Source organism: Mycteria americana, chromosome 2 (genome assembly GCF_035582795.1).
Source record: "Mycteria americana isolate JAX WOST 10 ecotype Jacksonville Zoo and Gardens chromosome 2, USCA_MyAme_1.0, whole genome shotgun sequence".
Taxonomy (NCBI): Eukaryota; Metazoa; Chordata; class Aves; order Ciconiiformes; family Ciconiidae; genus Mycteria; species Mycteria americana.
In genome coordinates, this window is record NC_134366.1 from 2,391,360 (window position 1) to 2,412,863 (window position 21,504).

At 42.4% G+C, this 21,504-nt stretch overlaps 3 protein-coding genes across 12 annotated transcripts in view; 2 read left to right on the forward strand and 1 right to left on the reverse strand.

Annotated features, from left to right (window-relative positions):
* Positions 1 to 1,617, forward strand: part of ALS2CL (ALS2 C-terminal like) — a 56,767-nt gene extending 55,150 nt beyond the window's left edge. For all 4 annotated transcript variants that reach the window (XM_075492201.1, XM_075492199.1, XM_075492200.1 and 1 more), the window contains exon 26: positions 268 to 1,617. In XM_075492201.1, the coding sequence (XP_075348316.1) occupies positions 268 to 339 (72 nt within the window). In that variant the 3' untranslated portion in view covers positions 340 to 1,617. The remainder of the gene's footprint in view (positions 1 to 267) is intronic.
* JMJD4 (jumonji domain containing 4) lies at positions 1,473 to 10,422 on the reverse strand. 3 transcript variants are annotated; one of them, XM_075492206.1, is made up of 8 exons: positions 10,313 to 10,422; positions 9,531 to 9,752; positions 9,145 to 9,231; positions 8,371 to 8,536; positions 7,103 to 7,228; positions 6,115 to 6,382; positions 5,244 to 5,390; positions 1,473 to 4,379 (listed from the first exon to the last, which is right to left on the reverse strand). In XM_075492206.1, exons 2-8 carry the CDS (start codon positions 9,577 to 9,579, stop codon positions 4,068 to 4,070), a joined length of 1,155 nt encoding a protein of 384 aa, XP_075348321.1. In that variant the 5' UTR covers positions 9,580 to 9,752; positions 10,313 to 10,422; the 3' UTR covers positions 1,473 to 4,067. The 3 variants fall into 3 exon arrangements, with proteins under 3 accessions (XP_075348321.1, XP_075348318.1, XP_075348320.1); XM_075492203.1 differs by having other exon boundaries at positions 9,145 to 9,752; XM_075492205.1 differs by having other exon boundaries at positions 9,145 to 9,752; positions 10,084 to 10,408.
* Positions 10,423 to 10,519: 97 nt separating this feature from the next.
* Positions 10,520 to 21,504, forward strand: part of SNAP47 (synaptosome associated protein 47) — a 30,653-nt gene continuing 19,668 nt past the window's right edge. The window contains exons 1-2 of one of the 5 annotated variants that reach the window (XM_075492209.1): positions 10,520 to 10,528; positions 18,224 to 18,779. In XM_075492209.1, coding sequence (XP_075348324.1) covers positions 18,283 to 18,779 — 497 coding nt within the window. In that variant the 5' untranslated portion in view covers positions 10,520 to 10,528; positions 18,224 to 18,282. Of the gene's footprint in view, positions 10,529 to 11,748; positions 11,863 to 14,260; positions 14,406 to 18,223; positions 18,780 to 21,504 lie in introns of those variants that run through there. The other 4 variants (XM_075492210.1, XM_075492211.1, XM_075492207.1 and 1 more) reach the window with 4 other exon arrangements.

Here is a 21,504-nt window from a genome sequence, read left to right on the forward strand (position 1 = left end):
CAGTTGCAAGCTCTATTAGCCTTTCTTGAGTAGTAGAGACACTGATGTGTTACATTCTCATTTAATTTTAGAGGGCTATTTATATGCCTAGCACAGGTTATTTTCCTCCTAGTCTAGAGAATATGCTTATCTTTAATTTATAATGTGCAGGTTTAATCTTTTGTCTAGCCTGTGGGGTAGCACGGCTTCACTTTGTGTGCAAGAGACCAGATTTTGGCCCAAAGCTCCAAAACTTCTCCTTAATGGGTTGCTCTGTTCCTTGCCCAGTCATGCTACGAACACATACAGAGGATGAGACTCCACCAAAGAGAGAACTGCCACATGACTCACAGCTCCTGAGCCCAAGGACCCGAAGGGAGCCTCCTCTCTGCCGCACTTTCTTGACCAAACACTGTCGGATGAAGAAGCAATCAAGTCACTGCTGTTCTGGCTGCCTTTAGAAAGGGAAGAACAGTTATTTATCAGATGAGGGTTTCTTGCTGGGTTTTCTCCTGGACTAGCTATGACCGTAAAGCACAGACAAATGGATGCTGTGGGCTAAAAGCCTTCAATATGCAACCTCAGCTTGTGTTTGGGAAATTCTTTGCGGAAAGTGGCCAAGGTTTATTTTGCCCTGTAGTTTTTTTATCTCACTTTCCTGCAAATAGCAATTTGCCTTGAAACCTCGTTTAACTGTTCTCTCAGACGCCGTTTGTTTTGCACTGGTGAACTGACATAAGGGAAGTTATTTTATAGAAGGCAGTCAAACGAAAACCACAAGAACTGTTTTGGTGGGACTATTTCTGGTTGGCAGAAATGGGGCACGGACAGGAGAGGCCATCTCCATCCTCCTAAACAACCTGTTCCTGGAGTGAGGTGGCTTTTCCCGTAGCCCTAAGAGGAAGGTTTTTCCATTCCTCTTCCTACCTATGCCGAACTCAATACCTCTCCATTGCATTGTAAAGCTGCTACTGACTAACTTCCTTGTTTTATGATACTTACAAGTGTATATTTATACTTTGCAGACTCTTGTTAAATCTCAGGGATATCACACTTGCACCTTGAACATGCTAGTGCTGCTTTGTAATTCTGCAGGGGTTCGTGTGTGCCTAATAGAAAGGACATACATTGTCCTGGGTTGAGAAATCTCAAATCCTGGAAAGACAAAACACAAAAACACCTGGCCTTCTGCACTGACAGAGGTGCATAAACACTGGTTTTCCTAGGTGCACAGCTTCGTGCTGACAGATCACCCACTGATGCTAGTGGGGTACAAATCAGATTAGAATTGGGCTGGGTTTTATGCTGCCTTTATAAAAGGCAAATGGATATTTGATATCCTGTTCCTATCAGACAAAAATACTAATGTCCTAGTTACATATTAGAGGAAAAGCTCTGTTGAACTAGATTTTAACCTGCATTTTTTTTTTTACAGTTTGACTTTAAATTGTCCAGGTCTGTGACTTCAGAAAAACAAAACAAAACTCCACAGGCTGTTTCCTCCTGTTTATCACAAGTATTATGCTTTAATAAATAGTACACTGATTACAATAGTTAATATATTGGCATGAGAGTATCCTAATGTATGTTTTACAGTAACTTTGTATTTAAATAAAGCTGTTTCATTTTTAAGAGAGATTCCAGGCTTGCATACTTCTTATTCCAATCTTGTTGCTGTCTCCAGACATTTGAGAATTTGCTTTCCTCTCTTTAACTTTAGAAAATATGTGGCTCCTTTACTGCCTTGATCGTTCATGGGAATGGAGAATTTCAACTACAAATTTGTTTCCTAATGTAATTTTAAGAGACTGAATCAATAAAACTAATTATTGTGCTTCTGTTCCCTGCCAAATCGGTAAGGAGAACATGGCTTAAACTTTACGATCATTTCCTGCAATTAAACTATTTTTTACCCCATTGTCTTGCACTGATCACGCTAAGCCTTAAGCAGGCCTTATGAAGGAGGGCTGTTACGCATCTTCAGAGCTGAAGATGCTGTGGTGCAGAGACAGCTCAGGTGAAGAGAAAGTGAGAGCGAGTAGTTGAGACCCACCTTCCTTTACCTGAACACCTCTTTAGCCACCCTACCATGCTGGCCTATCTTCTTCCTTAGCAGCGTCCCACAGGGAAGAGGAACTAACTGCAGAAATGATTCGTCTTCCCTGAGAACTGCTGCCTGAATTTTTGCACCACATTGCAACCTCATGCCATCCATCCAAATGAGGATGTCGTCTGCTGGACAGTACAGCATCTAAACTGGTCCTGGGTATGTTAAGGTACTGGGTTCTCAGTGTAAAAGCTAGACTGGTATTTTTGCTGTTTTCACACAGCAAAGCCAAGCAGTGCCAGCTTCATGGGACATGAAATGAAAAGTACTGTTTATCTAAGCAAACCCTTTATAAAATTGCAGTGTTTGAAGTGGTTGGTGCCAATACCAGTTACACAGCATGCAGAGAGACTAGGGAATACAAGACCAAAAACATGCTTTCCTATCAATACACCGATTGTCAGCTTTAAACCATTGTTCCTCACCTCTGTGAAATCTCACCTTATTCATCTAAGGAAGAAAGCTCCAGCTGCCTGTCTTTGAGAATGTAAACAGCCATAAGTAACAGCTGTGAACTTTTAATTTCAGAGTTGCTTAAAACTGGCAGTTTTCCAGTCCAAAGAAACACCCTGCCAGAAGGCTGAATCACTGAGATGTAGTCACAGCTGTTAAAAAAAAATAATAATAATAATTAAAAAAATCTGTTTCCTCCATACTGCATTCTTCCATGCTCTGGGTGTTGATTTTAATTTCGGGTACCAATTCCTACTCAAAATGCAGAACTTCTACTAGAAAACAGGACATGCAAAAATGCATGCATGTACAAACTCCACAGGATTATCTAGAAAACAATGCGATTTTTTTCAGCGTACTGAAGATTTCTACTATTGCACTTTCTAAACATCTGGTTATTAGCTGCTTTTACTGGTCATCTGGTTGAAAATTGAGGAGGTTCTTGAGCTATAATTCACGTGAGCCCTAACGAGGCAACTAAGGTAACAGTGTGCAGCCATTTGTGCTTCTAGGCTTTCTCCCCAGCCAGTAAAAGCAAGAGGGATACTGCACTGGAAATACTCTTTTAGCCCAAGGGTGCATTCAGGTTGCAAATTGTGCTACGTAACCATGCAGTAGTGCTATTTGGTGTGTTAACAGCATGGCTTTTTTAGGAGATTAGCTTCCCTGATTAATCAAACCTCTGCTTGATAAAATATTGTGCCTTGAAATAGTGTGTAGAAATGTGAGAGTACATTCAGGTCCCTCCTTTTGAGCTTGGGTGGATCACACGCTTAAATTATTAGTGGCAGATTTGCTATCAGGACTCCAGCTTCCTGGTATGTTCAATTTAAGCCTGCAGACTCTGGAGCAGTATGAAGGCTGACTCTACTCGAGACTTTCAGCTTTAGAGAGATGCCACTGTACAGGAAAATAGTACAGTCAGCTCTTCCATGTCCAGGCTACAGCTGTTGAGGCAGCTCAGGCTTTAAGGGAAGCTAACTAACTAGGGTCCTCTAATATTAAAAAAAAAAAAAAAAAAAAGAAAAAGAAAGGCTGAGCTGCTCCTGGAAGCAGGGACAGGTCTTAAAGCAATTTAGGTGTGACCAGACAAAGCAGAGCTTAACTGCTGGAGCCTGCAGTGCAGGTTAGCTGTCTGTATACGGTGCTCTTACAAACAGAGGGAATATGGTGCAGACCACTGCAATCTCAGTGTTTAGCCCTGACAGACCTTAGCTTGATCTGCAGAGAACTTCTGCTCCCCTTCCCTGAATGCGTACTCACCAGCAGGGCTTAAAATATAACACTAACATGATTTGGGCTTTTCCTTTATCTGAGATTTTTTTTTTCCTGTCCAATTACTCTAGATACTCAATTGCTGTCAACTTAAAAAGTATTCAGTCTTCTTATGAATATGCTCTCTCCCCACTCTGTATTAAGGCTCTTTGTACTTAAACTGCAACAGCTATTAAACAGGGAGGAGTCAGTCTTCTACAAAACACCCATTTTGCAAAAGGTTCATTTTACAAAGAACTGAATAAATAGGAAGTTAGAGTAGCGCTGTATCTATTGCTGCTTTCAAGTGGTGGAGCAACGCCTCCGGAGGTGGAGAAAGTGACGTCAGGTCTAGTTTCTTGAAATCTTCATTAGCACTCAATGATGTTAACACCTTCACAGTCCTCTTTAAATCAAACACTGCATGGAGCATGCCCAAGGTGGAAATGGCAGCTTTTGGAGTGTTCTTTGCCGAAGCTTCGTCATCGAGGCCGTTTTCCAAGACAGAAATCCTGTTCTCTGCAATAACTTTGAGGAAGTTGTAGAACTCCTTGTAGTCTATACCCGTGCAAGACTTCATGATCAACTAGGGGAAAAAAAACAGCATTGAAATGGAAACAAATCCCTTTTATTTATAGTAAGAATTACAAAAACATATTTTATCAAGCTAGTAACTATCTGGAATCGTAAGTAACCATGTTTAATCATATTTTTTTAATTCCCTGATGGCACTAAAATGCTTCATCTTACTTGAAATGTCACTAGCCCCAAAAGCAACAGTCTGTTTCTACTAAGTACTAAATAGCTGTGGTTTTTGAAACTATTTTTGAAGGATTTCAACCTAGCAGCAGTGACAGCCTCCAGAAATAAACTTTACATTTGTTTTGTGCTTAAGATTTTGGAAGCATACAAGATACAACACTGCTCCGTATAGTTACATGTTCTGAAAGCATCACTTTGCAGACACAGAAATCTGCTGCCACCTTCACTTTAATTTTGCTTGTTTCAGATTCACAGTTTCATCATGAATGGTCTTCAAATCAGTTCTTCCGTGTGGGGTCTGTCTTATCAGTTCTTCTGTTTACATGAAAAAGCACTTATTTTATAAAGGGGAATGTAAATGCTACATAAAGGATTGATCTTGATGCTAATACTAACCTCAATAGTTGAAGAAGAGCAGTTGAAGCATTAGTTTTTCAGAAAACATCCTAACCTCCCTGACATAGCAAATATGCACTGGCACAAGCCTTTCCCTATCTTACTAAAGTAAGATTTGTTTTCCTGCAAAATGAAGCTGTCACCAGTTCCTAATTCTGTATGAAACATGCGCTAATTCCAGCTACGAGGCTAAGGACTTGTGTGTCTTAGAACTCCTAAGATGGTGCAGCGCACCCTGGAAATACATGATCCTCTAATAGAGAGTCAGGCAGCCAGCATCATGTTGTTGTACCTGGCACTGTAGGTGCCAATCATCCATAGGGTCCTTCCATTCATTGATTTCCCGCTGGACAGCTGCTAATTCATCCTGCAGGAAGCACCACATTATAGCCACGTTGCAGCCGTTCACCCAGTTGTGGTTAATGGAGATGGTATCCTCCTGAAGGAATAATTGAAATGGTTACCAGGCTCTACGTGGGAAAGTGTGAGAAAACAGCTGTAACACCACCGATGCTGCAAAATGTAAAATCGTATTCCTCAGCAAGGGAAATGCTTCTCTGGCACCAATACCAGCACCGTGCTGAAAGGCTGTCTCTTTCTAATGCCCTGAACAACCAAATCTTGTTTCACTCTGTAAACTGGCAAATGTCTCTAATTCCTCTGTCTGAGCATACCTTTTAAGGGCACAACAGTGGGAGAAGGTGGTGGGGAGAAAGGAACAGGGTTGTTAATTTTGGTTTGTAGTCATGAAGACCAATTTGTCAGCATTTTCCATTATTAAATTACAATTTACAGTTAGAAACCAAGATTAACAGCCTCACTGTAAGTCCATCTCACTTAGCATCCTATTTCTCAGTGACTAGTAGCATCTAATGAGGAAAAGCCTAAGAAAAGAGGGTTCAGACAGCTTCTTCAATTGTATACTCTTCCAGCTTCCAGTGGTCAATGACCCAAAGAGCTTACGAGTTCAGGCTTGCTTTCTGCCATCATCTTGAGCAACCACTGATAAGACCTTTCCTCCATGAATCCCCCTAAACTTTTTCTCAGCCCAGTTAGACTTTTGGCATCCACAACATGCTGTGGCAATGAAAGTTTGATCTGATTCAAGCCTGCTGCCTGATTATCTCTCTGTGTTATGAAAAGGTTGGTATCAGTTATCTTACCAGATTGTAAACTTGATGATGCCATCCACTGGGGATGAAGACTATCTCCCCTGCTTCCTGCACAATTTCAACAGGGGGTTGACTTTGGTTGTAGCGAGGGTAAACGCTCCTGTCCTGAAGACTAGGTGCAGTCACGTCGAAGGGCAAGTTGCCATGGCGGTCTTTCAGGTACTCCTCCTGTCCCGCAGGGTACAACAGCCATTTCTTTCTCCCGCATATATTGGCCGACCAGCTATAGGAACGGAAGACATCAGCGTGGAATGGAGTCCTGTGGGGCAAATCAGAGGTTTAAGTAAAGACAACGCCTAAAAGCTGTAAGATGAATTAAAGTCTCTGAGAATCAGACCTACACACAGAAGTCAACCCTTACAATGCAAACCTGATCCCAAAGTGTCATCCTCTTCATTTAATTTTGACTGCTTTAAGTATTAAAAGGCCACTATAGCTACATAGTATTGCAGTGTTTTATAGCCTCTGTGCTTCTCCGCCAGTTAGTTTTGAATCTGCCCCACAAATACCTCAATGGCAGGAGATTCTGTGATGTGAACTGTTGAGAATACTGTAAATGCAACTTTATCACCAATGCTGGACTTAATTTTTCGCCTGCAAAATATTTGACCAACTCATCAGCGCCCCTGCAAGGCTTCTGTTGACTCTGCAAATCACAAGTAGCTGATGATCCCCAGGGAGTTTCTGCTCTAAAACCTCATATAAGCTAGCTGACAACTTTTGCAGATTTTATGTGCACAATTCAGGGCTTTTTGAAGCACAAAAGCACTTTAGCTGACTGCGTAAGGACAGCTCACATCCAAAACCAAATGAGCGGCTTGAGAAACAAGACTGGCTGGGTTCAGGTACAACACTATACCGTATGGACACACACTGCCTCTGCAGCATGATGTTACCCTGAAGTACAATGCGATAATCCCCTGTAATACTAAATCTTAAAAATGAGTATGTAAGAATGACAGAAACCACGCTGCCTTACCATGAACCTTTAGGTCCCATGTAGACAAACCGGTAATCATCCACAGCTATAGCATCCCAATATTCATTCAGCCAGTCAGATGAGAAATACACAGGGGTTGTATAAACATCTTGCTCGGGGAAAGCTCTTGAAAAGATAATGTGTTGGAAATCGGTCTCAGAAAAATGCAGCATTGCTCCTTCTGCTTCAGTTCCCAAACCCCAGATACAGAGACCAATCAGGTCTCTAGCAGGCCATTAATACTTTGCTGCCATCTCCTTTATATCATTGACAACTCTGAGTTGCACACAAAATGCACACAATAGTGCTTTTCTGTCTCCCAGGAAAGCTGTGAAGGTTAACTGCTATTTGGGAGACTCTTAATTATGGCAAAACCAGTTCCTAATAAACACATTCTCTTTAAATGAGACACCTGCAAGACTGGTTGTCCAACTGGATGACAGGTTGGGGGGGTAAGGGTTAGGAGGGAAGCCAGGCTGCGGGATTTTGACAAGCGTGTGGCCTCCTACCACAGGATATGATGCCCCTCACCCATCCTAGGCTGCATGGACAGACTTTCTGTAGCAAGCCACAGCACCGGTGTCGGGGAAAGCAGACAAACAGGGAGGCGGCAGAGACTGACAAACTTCCTCTATTGTAAGTCAGTGGCACACTCAAAAATGAAAACGAGGTGATCACAAGAAAGTTGGATTAAGAGCAGGATACGTTTAAGGAAGAAGAGATTTGAGTGAAAAGATATAAAAGTCCTACACAGACACAGGGAATGGCCAATGCATCCATCTTGCAAGCAGCAGGCTAGAGCAAAGGAAAGCCAGCACAGGGTGAAGAGAACTTTAACGACTGGGAAGGTTAACAGAAAAGAAAATGAATAAAGGATTATAACTCACACATGCTCACTGAATTAAACATAATTAGAAATGTCCTCCTTCTTTTTAAGAAGTAAGGTTTGCACTGTAGCAGTCAAACAAAAGCCAAATGTTACAGCCACATGGTTTCCACAGGGATAACACGCAGTCATTTAAAACGTAGATGAAAAGGAAAGCGTTCAAGAATGTCAGCCTCTTCGGGAAACAATGACCTGTTTAAGGATCTTGTCCTGTGAAGTACCCAGAGAAACAGTGCAGTATAAGACTGATATTTTGTGGGCAGGTGCTAACAAACAGCACTGCTGGCATTTAAATGCTCAGGCATTAGAAGATGAGCATTAAGGCTCCGCAGCAGCTCTTTGCTGTGCGTGGCATGCAGGGCTTTCCACACCGCTCTCTTACCTGCTCAGGTGCCAGTCCTTTAGATAAAGGCACCCTCGGGATGAACGGTAGTCATTTTTAATGTACTCTTTCCAGTATTTTATATACTCCTTGAAGGGGAGCTGCTCCTTCGGGTTAGAATTGTACTCCTTGACATCACAGTTGGCAACAGGTACTACAGCCTCTCCTGAAATATAAACTCTGTGAGCCCACGTGGGGACAGAATAACTGATGCCGAAACGGAACTCCCTCAGCCTTATCCACTGCAGCAGCCTCTAATATCTGGGCCCTATAATGCTAAGTACAGTACAAACACATAAAGCCCAGCTCTCACTCCCAACACCATCATTCTAGGCAATCATGATTCAGACCAGAAGTTATTTATTTAACGTGACCTGAATTTTCCTTTTAAACTACATTAGGAGTGGGGTATTGATTCCTATTAAATATATTAATGTTTTATAGCCTGAAGAGATATTTCACTGTAACTACAGAATACTTTCCCTTTGCCTGGGGAAAGTGTCAGGCTGCTCCTCTGGTTAAAGTTAAGCAGGTATATAAATTGGTATAGTTAAATTATACAACACTTTTTATTTTACTTCATTATGGGAATAAATTCAAGATTGGAATCTGCGAAACATAAACTGTGAGTAAGTATAGAAAATGAGCGTCTTAACTTAGAAAAAAGTCTGGAGAATTGCTTCGTTTTGTCTAGCGGTTCTATTCCTAAGATTAAAAACGAGCTGTCATTTAGCATACACTTTTTAATTAGGTATTAAAAATGCCACGACTTACCAAACTTCTGCAGCAGATGATCAAAGTTAGGCTTTCCATCCCAAGTAACCCAATTTCTCCTGCTGCCCCAGTCTTCAGTGAATTTAGCTGAGAAAATACAGGGATGGTTGGGAATCAAATAATCCCGGAAAAAATCCGAGTAAGTGAATGATTCTACTTTTTCAATGAAGTCAACGTGTCCTCCGGGGAGGCAGAATGCACCCTGAGATGAACTGTTGTAGTCACGAAAAAAGGCCGTGGAACAGGCGAATGTTGCCCTGTCCATGCAGGCTGGATACCCTTCCTGGCTTAGCCAAGACAGCGTTGACCAGATGCTATCCCGTTATGCTATGGCAAAAAACCTGCTTTAAAATGTGACTTGAGTCTCTAAATCCACAAAATCTCACAGGAAAACATAAATGGCCAGAGATAAACCAAGAAGTCGTGCAGGAGCATCTCACCGCGTTGGGCTAATTAGGATCTTCCATAGTTTATATAAAGTTTAATGGCGGTGGGATATCTAACAACAAAGTCACCCTACGGCTGGTGAAGATGTTGCTTTTCCCTCATCACCTTCTTGCCAGGGCAACCACACTCTCTGGAGACGACCAGCAAAGGCTGGTTCCTTCCTAAAACAGCAGAAACATTAATTTCAGTGGGATATCCCTGCTAAATGAATTAATTGCAGGGTGGAAGGAAGGAAACCCCCTAAATATATGGGGCCCTGGGAAACCACTGCAGCCCAGCAACTGTACTGGGGCTCACCCCTTTGTCAGGAGAAGATATATGCTCTGGCACCCCTCACCCTCCCCAGACTCTTCTCTATGGGCCAGGCAGCAATTATAGGTTAAAAAAAAAAGGTAAATAATAGTGCATAAAAGGGAGGTGTCTGGGGAGGCGAGAGGGAAACTGAGCACAGAAGGGGAGGGATGAGGCCCGAGGGCAAATGAGGCCACATACCCTGCAGGGATGGGCTTCAGGACAGGGGAGACACCGGGGGTGAAGGCGAGAGCAGAGTGCTCAGGGTGAGAAAGTGGCCGCCATGAGGCGGTTCCCCCCTCACGGAGCTCCAGGGGGGGACCCGGACACCACAGGGCGTCGCACACGCCGTCCCTGCGTTGGGCTCTCGGTCCGCCCGCACGTCTGCGGCCCGTGGGAGCGGAGAGGACAGCGGAGGACGGATACTCACCCCCGCCCCGCCGCGGGGCAGGACCCCGGGGCGAGCGGCGGCAGCTGAGGGGACAGACTCCCGCGGCCGCTCACGGAACCTCGGCGCTCGGCGGGCGGGGCCCGGAGGGGGTGAGAAGGGGAGCGCACCGGCGCGCGGCTCAGCCAATAGCAGCGGGCGGCGGGCGCAGGCGCAGAGTGTCGATGCGGGGGTCGCCGACGGGCTGCGCTGAGGGAGGTGAGTGTGGGGCCGGGCCTGGAGCGGGGACGCGGAGGGGTCACCGGGGCTGGGGGAAGGGGGGCGACTGGGGGTGTGTGGCCGAGGTGCGGGTTAAAGGGGGAGGTTGGTACTATCTGGGTAGGGGTGTTGGAAGGGTGGTTTGGCCTCAGCCTGAGAGGAGGATGAAGATGGAGAGGTTGGGGGACTGGCCTAGGGGAAGGAATGGGGATGGGGGTATGGCTTAGTGTGTGTGGGAGTTATGGGAACGGGGATTTGGGTATCTGACTTATAGATAGGGGAAGGAGAGACATGGAGGGGGAAGGTGGGTCTGGCCTTGGGGAAGGTGTGGGGGTTTGAATAGAAAAGAACAGACTACTTCAGTTGGAAGGGACCTACAACGATCATCTAGTCCAACTGCCTGACCAATTCAAGGCTCACCAAGTCAAAGCACGTTATTAAGGGCGTTGTCCAAACACTGACAGGCTTGAGGCATTGGCCACCTCTCTAGGAAGCCTGTTCCACTGTTTGACCACCCTCTTGGTAAAGAAATGCTTCCTAACGTCCAGTCTAAACCTCCCCTGGCACAGCTTTGGACCATTCCTATGCGTCCTATCACTGGATACCAGGGAGGAGAGATCAGAGAGCTCTAGAGATCAGTTTGCCCTAGAGCTGTGGCAGAGGGAGAGATGAGGATTGTGGTGGAGCTTGGCCTAGCAATGAAGGAGAAAAGAGGATTTTGGGTGGCTTTCCCTAGTAGAACTAGGGAAAGAATGGGGTCTTTTCTGATATTGGGAAAAGGACAGGGACTGGGGAAAGATCTGGTGTAGCGGGTGACTGTGTTGTGTTTGGGGTGAGGAGGAGGAAGACTGTCTTTGTACTGGGAAAAAGGAAGAGAAAGGGATGGAAATGTTTTTTGGGAGGGGGGAGTTCTAGCTTGGGGTGAGGAAATAGATAGTAAGTCTTGGGGATGGCATTGAGAAAGGAGTGAGTTGTGGGAGGAAAGAAGGGGCACAGGGGAGGGTTCACCCCTGAGGTGGGGCAGGACACCCTGGGAGGGCAGGGGAGCAAGGTTTGGGGAGTGTAGGTGTGTCTGTGGTTTGGGTTGGAGAGGTTGAGACAGGGTCAAGATTGAAAGGAAGGCTGATGCTGTTTAACCTGGATGCTGCAGGGGCTGGTGTAGGTTAAAGCTTTGTATCAGAAATGGAGTGGGATCAAAATATTTTTTCCATAGAAGAAGGATGGAAACATGTTGGTGTGGGGAAGCCTGTCAGTCTGGAGCCGTTCTTTAGTGGGGATCTGTTGATCTTTTGAGACAAGAGGAGCTGAATTTCTCTGTGTGCCATAGTAGAGAGGTACTGTATGTCTTTGCCTGCTGCACCTCTTGGAGGGTCGCCCCTGCGTACTCTGTGTCTTGTAGCATCATTTGGAGAATCGTAGAGTTAGAAACCTGATGGAACTGCATCTTAGGCCTTTAGTTAAAAAAGAGGGGAGAGTCACTTGATAGGCTTTATAAACATTTTTATTGTAAGGGTTGTTGGGCTCACAGGAGCGTTAAACTCATCATTTGCCAGATGGTAGCTTTGGGAATAAACCACCAAAGATAATGACCCTATGGAAACTTGGAGGAGGTCAAAAAGTAAACAACCACCAACACATTAGAAACGCGTGCAGAAATGTTCTGCAGATAATTAGCAAGGGCAGATGAGAAGAACCTGTGACTAAGTTCTGGAGGCTCTGAAGTAGCCACACTGCAAAGGGACGGTGTTCTGCTCGTGAGCTGACAACACCTTCTCCCAGTGTGTGTAGCATCTCCTCGCACCCGGGGTAATTAGTAATGCTTACATTTAATTGAATGATCTCAAAGCACTTCACAAGAGAAGGTGAGTCACCTCCTTTTTATAGACACAGCCACCGAGTTACATGTGTTAGCTAAAGAATTTATACAATGTTGTGGTGACGTTGCCGGAAATATAATCCACATCTCGTTGGTGATAGTCCTAGTTCTTGCTCTGTGCTGCTGTGTGTAGCTGGGTATGGTACTGCACTCGCTTCGAGGGGTGGATGCATCAAAAAGACAAACTGTTCGCTAAAAAAAGTGGTGATTTACAGGATGCGGATAATGTGTCAATGTTGGAGAGCCCAGATTGGGAGAGACTGCATACGTCATCCGATCTGTAGACAAATGTGTAGGCAAACATATTTCTTAAAAAAAATATTAAGAAATTTGTTGTGAAATCATTTATATGTCACTTCCTTTTCCACTGCATACAGGAAAGTGGTTTAAGGACTGTAACCCTCTCAAGTTTATAAACCTATTCTTGACTGTATTTAGAAGTAATTTAAAGCCATTTGTTTATTATTTTTTTCTGCCAACCTAGTCCTTTGCATGGTATTCTAAAGGACTTACATCTGTTCGTTGTTGGGGGTTTTTTTATTTGTTGTGGGTTGTTTTTTTTTCTTTTCTGGGTGGGAATACTGAAATGATATGTTTTATTGCAGGTGAGGCTTTTTTCAGTGTATGTTACAAAACCATGAATATTCTGCGTCTTGTAATACAAGGAATTTCTAGTCATGTTTTAGGAGGAATAGAACAGTGAGTGACATAATGCTGAACTTCAGGTGGTGGGGTCAAAATGAAGTGATGGGATGAGGAGGGGAGAGAGATCCTGAATTTCGAGGAGTAGTTCCTTGTAGTAGACCAGCTGTGTGTGTGGCAGGAGGCCTCTAGCTCAGCATTTCTGAAATGGGATTGTCAAAACTTTAGGAAACATGGAGGAAAAAAACATCTTTTCATTTTGAAGGAGAGTAGCTGAGCTATCAGTGTTTACATCAGAGATGAAGTTGGTATATTTAACATTGCACAGCTCAAGTATGACGAGATGTCCTCCATGTAGCTGCTGTACAAGCTAACCAGAGAGAAGCAGAGGCAAGGTTCTGTTTTATAAAAGGCAAAGTGCTGCCGGTAGATGAGACCAAGAAGTTTCTTTAATATTGACTTGAGGAGAATAGAGTTACAAAAGTAATAGGATAACCATGGCTTTTAGCTGCTCAAACCCCATAATTACAGGTTAATGCCCGACATTATATGACACAATGCATGAGTGTCATAGGTGAAGTACATATTTAATGCCTTTTTCCAGCTAACTTCAAATAGTTGTGACCGTTTCTTCTGTTGTTTGTTTAACATTGGTAAAATTTCTCATGTGTTTTAATCCGACTCCTTGAAGTCTGGTGTTAAATTATAGTATGCTGTTGAAAGTTCACGAATAGTGGCTCTGTTCTGTACCATTGATGACTGTTTTCATTGTTGAATAAAATCAATGTTGGTTATCCGTATGTACACCTATATTTCTGCAAGGTTTAAATTTCTTCTCTGGGAAAGGAGAGAGAGAAGAAAATTAAAAAAAAAAAAAATCCTGCAGATCTGATGGTAATTAAAACGTCATTATATTGGGGAAAAATGTGCTGGAACAATGGATTTAATTACCACGTAGGTTTGTGCTTGGAAATTCTGGCCTCAGGCGCAGAAAGGAGCTGACTATGAGGCAAAGCCTTTAAGCTCTCAGGTGAGTCAAAAGTCATATGACCCATGGCATGTACACGTATATATACACAGGTCAAGTGACTGCTTCGTTTCTTCTCCTGGACTGAGAGGACTTGTTTTACTCTTAGATCCAGGGTTAAATACACATTCTCTATTCTTTACATATTTTTTCTTGTGGTAACAGCCATAGTAAGATTTTTGCTTTAGCTTCAGGTTTTTTTACCTGATCTTTTGGACTTTGAAGAGAAAGAAATACTCAAGGGGGGGGAAAATTCTACCTACGGATGGACAGTTCTGTAAAGGCAGCAGCCCCCAAAAGGCTGCCTGAGAGTTCTGCATCTACAGATAGAGGTAAGGAGCTTGAGATATGGTTTAGGAAGATCTTTTTTTTATGGCACAGTTGTGAGGCTGCATCAGACATTAGTATTTTCACAACCTTAATGGTAGAGAGCAAGCCTGAGAGAAAATGCTGTCTTGATGGGGAGCTAGTGGTGGTTGGAGAGAGTTTGTGGAACTCTTAGCGTGTGAAGATGTGCTCTAGGCTGAGATTTTACAAAAGCTTAAGAGTCATTTGCTTGTTTACAATTTCTCCTTGCCTCCCTAGTATGGCTGTGCCTGGTTGAAGGTGGCTGTTGCTGTTAGCAAATTCTAGGAGTTGTTTTTCAGATGACATTATGCTCTGCAGTGCCTGTCCCAGCAGTGAGTGTTGAGAAACCTGCGTTTAGTTCCAGGTTTCCCTTGTGATCTTCTGCAAGGCGCGTAATCTTTCGCTGTCTTGGTTTCATCATTATTTGTATATGTTATTTATAAAATAACATCTCAGGGCAACAGGTTGTTGTGAGCCCTGTGCTGATATTGATGAGATTTACAGAAACTGATATAAGTAGCAAAGACTTGCACGGGGTGGGGGAAGGGGACGTCAGCTACTTTGTATGAGCTGAGATTTATTGTGTTCCTGAATGTGACGGACTGTTTTGATAGATGGGGAGGCTGCTGATGAATATTATTATTATTATTATTATTATTATTATTATTATTTTCTTCTGGGTCTGATGGGAGCTCTTTCAGTAAATTTCATTTGCCTTTGCAATATATTTAGGGTATGAGGAGTCTGAGGATGTAATACAAAAAGATGTTTATTTTTGTTTATTGTCTGTTTACTAGCATATTTACTTCAAACCTAGGCAGTTTCAAAAAGTTACACCTAATCTGGATTTGTAATTTGTAAATCCTGATTAATAAAGCCATAACATGATTTAGTTTCAACTGTCATTGGTTTCAAGACTAATGTGACTTACGCCTTTGTTTAAACTGACACGGTTGTCAGTTATGGTAGCAGAAAGTATATCCTTATTAGCACATAATTGTGTATCTGTATTAGAAACATTTTTCCACTTAAAGTATCCTGTAAAAGCCTGCTCAGGAATGCCACTGCTGAAGTTTGTTTCTTTGCAGTCACATTTGACTGATCGTTAAAAAGTATTTTTCTTCTGTTTCTTTGTGAATAACTTATTTTCTTTCTGTCATACAGAAGAAAAAAAAAAACCTTTTAAATAGAATTTAGAATCCTTGGCTACTCACAAAGCCCAGTCAGTCTGGAAAAAAACATTCGCTGTATCAGATCTGTCTGATCTAACCTTGCTGCATTAGAGGAATTGCCTTACTTTTCTAGATGGAGGAAATGAGGCCAAAGCTTTTAGCTGTTTCTCCAAATTATGAATTTATGTAGCAAATGATTGATAAAGCTGTTAGAAATCATATTTCCTAGAATTTGTTGTTGTTTTGTGGGCTGTAGCTACTAATTTAAATCAGGTTTCTGTGGGCTTTTTTTCCCCCCTCTCTTTGGCCCATAGTAAACTGCAGAGAGAGATGACTTCTCACTGGATTGCAGTTTTCTTAGGGCTAAACAGATTGAGAATTTTCACTTTAAACTCCAGCTGCTTTGTAAACTTGTGGCTTATTTTTTCCCCGTTTGCATCACTAGAACTTATAATGCCATGGAAATAAGGTATGAAAACCAAAGTAAAGATTTTTGTGGAATATGACATACCGTGAGTAGTCACAAGATATCTCGTATTTCACCACGAGATAAGTCTCAATAATACTGAAGTTTTGAATATATTTAATAAAAGAAGTCATTGGAACTGGACGCAGAGTTAGAGAGCTCTATTTAAGGGATATTAATGATACAACAGTCTGAAGGCACTTGGAGATCTTTGCTGTGTGCTATAAGAATTCACACCAGTGCTGCGTGAAAAAGGACTATTAGCTTTTTTATTTGCATTAGGATTCCTAGACATTTCCTTAAGGGAAACAGATCGTACTGAAGTAAAAAGGTGTAATTAGTGTCAACCTAACGGGAGATTTTGTGGTGGAGCTCTTCTCATTTATTGTGCCATACAAGTAGCAGAAAACCTTGAGATAATGTTATGGTACTAATCTGTAAATTGTGCTATGATACATCAATGGCTTTGAGAAGATAATGAATATGTGAGTAACTAAATTACCATTACATAATGGGAGTTCACAAAGAAGTTAGTCGTGGAATGTAATTGGTCTTTGGTGTACATGCTGAAAACCGTAGCATTATGAAGGAGATGTTACAGGAAACAATCTGACCCTTGGGTACAAGAAGCCTCTTTGGAAGTGGGAGAGATGCCACTCCAGATACATTTCATTTAATTTACTGTTCCAAATTTGAGATTGTTTTGGTGTAAGCAAGCCAGGCTTGAGGCGTATGACAGCTCCATGTTTTCGTGCTGGGATTCCAGATACCGGTGAGCAAGTCTTATAGGATTAATATTATGTCATCAAATAGCATCACGGGCTCCCAGGAAAACATGGCCTGTCACAGAGCTGCAATGAAATCACTATTGCCCTGACCATTGTGTGCCTTCATGCTGGGTGAACAGAGTCAGTTCTGCTGGCTCTTTTAAGCCTCTGCCGGTTCTGCTGCTTGCTTGCTCCGCTGTCACGTGCGCAGAGCTGCTCTGCATGCCAGGCCAGCAGCACCTTTTCCAATACCTCTATGGCATCTTTTTCTTCTTAACTTCCACTTGGGTCAGTCAGGGTTTTCCCAGCAGCACTGCTAAGTGGTTTCAGTTCTTCCCAAACTCCTATTTCCAAACATCGTTGGTAGTAACTGAGAAACAACGAATATTTCACAGAAGAAATACTACAGATTTTGGGGGTTTATTTTTGCTGCATTGTTCTACCAGAAGTTCTGTTATCCACTTGAGTTTTGTAGGGTAGGTATTTTTGCAAGTCTCCTGAGACCAAGAGTGATGGTCTGAGATAATGACAACTTCTGAAGAATATTTATCCATTTGTGGCTGTGTGTTTCTGCTCTTTAATGATTGTGAGTTCTGGTCGGTGGTGACTCTGGTTTTGCCTGCACTGTTGAATACATTGGATAGACATTCTGGGCGTGTTCTTAACATACCTGCATGTTGAGATACCAGAGTGGAAGGGGAAGGACCAGCTATTTATTGTGATTGTTATAGATACATATTGATGAACTTGTGTTTTGGTATATTCTGGATTTTCTTCAGTACCTGTTGGTCTATGGGAAGCTGCTTCTGATGATGAGGTGGGGAATGGAAAACTTTTTACATTATCGCCTTCCAGTAAAAGGGGGTATGTGAAAGACTCAGAAAAGTTAGAAAAAGTTTTTCATGATTCTGTTTTTGGTAGGTTCCCCTCCACCTAAAAATATGAACACAGGCATGTGAACATATAGACTAATCTAATTATAAAGCACCTCCCCTGTCCAAAACAGCACAGCAGGTATTAAATATCCAGGGCATTAATGCAATAGTCATTTGAAGTTTGTGCTGTTGTAAATCACGTGCTGAAACATGATGAGAACATTATAAAAAGGGGAGGCAGTGCTGTTAGGGAGTGGGCAATAATATTGACAGTCCTGTTCAGAAAGGGCGAGCCTTTCTGAAGGAAATACTCAGATGGTTAGAAATGGTCACCAGATTTTGTAACCCATCTGCAGCTATTTCCAAATCTGTCTTGGGTGTGCACCTGAAAGGTTACAGTGAAAGTACTGGAAGCCAGCTGTGGATGGGATTAATTATTTAGGAGTGTGTTTTAACGTCAGCTTTTGTATGTTGCTAAGGATTCTTGGTTTTTTTTTTTTTTTTCTTTCTCTTTTATTCTAGTTTCTCCTTCTGGCTTTGAGAGCGTTGCTTTTGTAGAAGAGGATCTGAACGGCGAGCCGATGAACGAAGACATACGTATCCATAGCTGGCCTTGTTCTTACTACTTGGACACCAGCAAACAATGGGTCTCTGGCAGACTCTCGCTGACTACTGTTGCGATCAAATTTGCAGCTGACAAGACTGGGGAGCTTTTGGTCAACTTCCATCTTTCTAGTATCAGTGAGATCAAGAAGGAATCTTCGAATTTAATCTTCAGCTCCCTTACCATCTTAGAGAAGAACACCAAGCACTGGTTCAGTTCTCTGCAACCCAACAGAAATGTGGTATTCAACATCCTTGAGCACTTCTGGAGGGAGCAGTTGCTGTCAAGGCAAGGTGCAGGAGCAGAAGCAGCAGCTTTGCAGTCAACAAAGGGAAAAGAACTGACTGGGTTATTGACTGGATCGCAGAAACGACTGGAGGACACGGCAAAAGTGCTGCATTACCAGGGCGAGCAGTTTGATAACATCATGAGAGGACTCAACAAGATCGAAGGGGATATGGATGTAGCAGACAGGTACGGTACTGTAGCATCCTCTGAGCTAAGCAGTGGTTGTGGGATTGTATTGTTTATGCCTGAAATTTATGGGCCAGATCTACAGGGTCTTTAGGAAACTAAACTGTTGACTTTCACTGAAAGTTTAAGCCTGTGATGGTCTTCTGTGGAACTAGTTCTTGTTATGTTTCTGTATTTCTGTCCTCCCTTCTGTGCAACATTTTTTCACCCTCGTGAAGTTGTTTGTGTATATACACCTGTCCTTTCTCCTTCAAATAACTTTTCAAGCCCTTAGGAGTTTCAATCACAACTGGAAGAAATGGTAGAGATCTTCAAAGTATTAACACCCTGTAAGTTTTGAGAGAATAGGCAACTAGTTAGGGGAAAGAGATGCAAATTAATGTCCCCACTGAAGGACAAGGTATGGCATTCACATTTTTGTTAGATGTCCTAGAATATGTATAACTGAAAAGTATTGGAGGTTGGCTTTGGTTAATTTTGCCAGTCCTGGACCAGCCTGTTTTGCTGTTTGACAGCAAACACAACCACAGTTCTGCTTTTCTGGTTCTTTTCAAAGGAAATGTTGAATATGGCAGGTGGGCTGCTGACTTAATTTCCTAGAGTTTCCAGGAGTTTCCTAGAGTTATCAGGAGACAGCTGCCAATTAATCTTTAGTTCAAGTAGGTTGTACTCCTTTCTCTGTGCATGAAAGTCAGCTTTTGAGGCTGCTTTTTGCATACAAAGTGTGTGTAGTTGAGGGCTTTATATTTGCCCTTTCCTTCACAAGAACTTACTTCCCAGCTACACACAGTAGTGAGGATTGGGTCTGTGGTGCAGATGTAGCCAGGGAAATGGCTGTAGAAAGAGTGTTCCTTATTTGTTCCCTTAAAAACTGCACTGCTTTTAACCTTACATGGAATACTTCGTGCCTTTAGGTCTGGGTGGAATAAAGACATTTTGAGGAAAAAATGAGCAGTGTTGAGCAACACTGAACTGCTGAGCTTTGTCTGCAGAGCATGGTAGTGCAAGAACTGGAGAGGCAGTACTAGACTATTTGTGGTAATCTCAATCAGGCACTTAAGGCAGTGTATTCAAAAAAAATAGCCACCAAATGCTGCCTTTAGACAACTGAAATAAGAAATGTGGAGCATGTTTGAGATGTTGCTTAACTTCAGCTGTTGCAGAACTCAATGTGAATAGTAAATGGTTGGTGTCTTAATCAGAACGTTATGACTTTACTGTTTAATGATTAACAAAGTGAATTATTCTATGCTATTTTGTGTGCTGCAAGTTGGATTCGATAGCAGTCCAAAATAGGCAGTAAGGTTAAGAGTAGTATGGTAATGTTTGAAGATATATATCTATGAGTGTCGTTGTGGAAGCTCTGACACCTGCATGAAGAAACAAACATAATAAAGTTCAAACTAGTTGTTTTTGGAAGAAGCACCTGTTTTTAGACTGATATCATGTCTAAAAGAAAGTGGTGATTGCACAATGATTCTGGTGATACTCTCCATACCCTTTAATGAAAAGCCAAGATAACCGAAAGCTTCAGCAATAGCTTTTAAAGTTCTGTAGCAATAAACAATGAGTAGGAAAATAAATACCTGCTCATTGTTTTTGGAAGAGAGTTTTGTTTTGGGTTAAGATGCACTGGGAGGTATTATTTGTCCTCATGAATCTGAAGAGCTAGATGCTTTGATTTAAGAATTGAAAAATAAAGGAAGGCATTGACCAAATGTTAGCTGAGATTCCATTTTATCTACAGTATGAAGAGTTTGGCCAGCTTGCTCGGAGGCTAAAATGCAGCCCAGAAGCCATTAGCAAAACTGTGTTTTAATTGCACTGTGCTTTTTGAGGCATTCTAACACTTAGTTTTCTAGCATAGTTTGTGTGTGTGTGTGTTTTCTCATGAAGCTGCTTCCCCCCTCCCTCCCCCCCGCCCAAAGTCTTCTCTTAAACTGATGACATTTTCTTCATGTCCTTAACCAATGTAGAAAATGGGGAAGACCGTGATTGAAGCTCATTTGATTGTTACATATTGGGTCATTCAGACTATTAACATAGATAAGTATGCTAATGTCTATTAAGGCTCTTTGACTTTTGCTTTCTTTAGAAACTTGATGAGAAGTAATGATATGGATAAGATCATGCAGGACTATTTTGCATGTGTAGCAGATTTTGTGCAGAAGGAAACTTTGTTACCAAACTTCTGTGTCTGCTGATTCAAGGTTATATGAGCGACATCAGTGTCTTTTATGAATAGAACCAGGTCCCTTTATCGACTTTCATATGTTTAAAACTTTGAATAACTTTATCTTGCCTGTATGTGTGGCCTTTTTTGGATTATTAATTCTGTTCTTGTATATGCCTGGGTATATATAGCTGCTTTCAGTGGACCTGTGTGCAGATAAGCAGAGCTGAGTCTGACGTGCTAGCAGATGTTCAAAGACCAAAAATAAACAGAAAGCCAGATTCACTGGTTCCTTTTTAATATATTGCTATTAGAGGACAAGGTACTCTGGTTGCAAATTTTCGTTTGTATATAAGGACTGGTCATATAGTTTGTTGATACAGAGGGGTGACTCCTCTGTGGAAGGCCAGAGAAGTTGGCTGGAGCCTTTGTTAGGGCTGTGCGGCAGAAAAATCTTGACTGTAAATCAGACATCGCACAGCCAGGATGTCAATCCCTGGGGAAAGAGAGGAGGACACGGGTGAAGGCATAAAGTGATAAAAATGAAGGCTC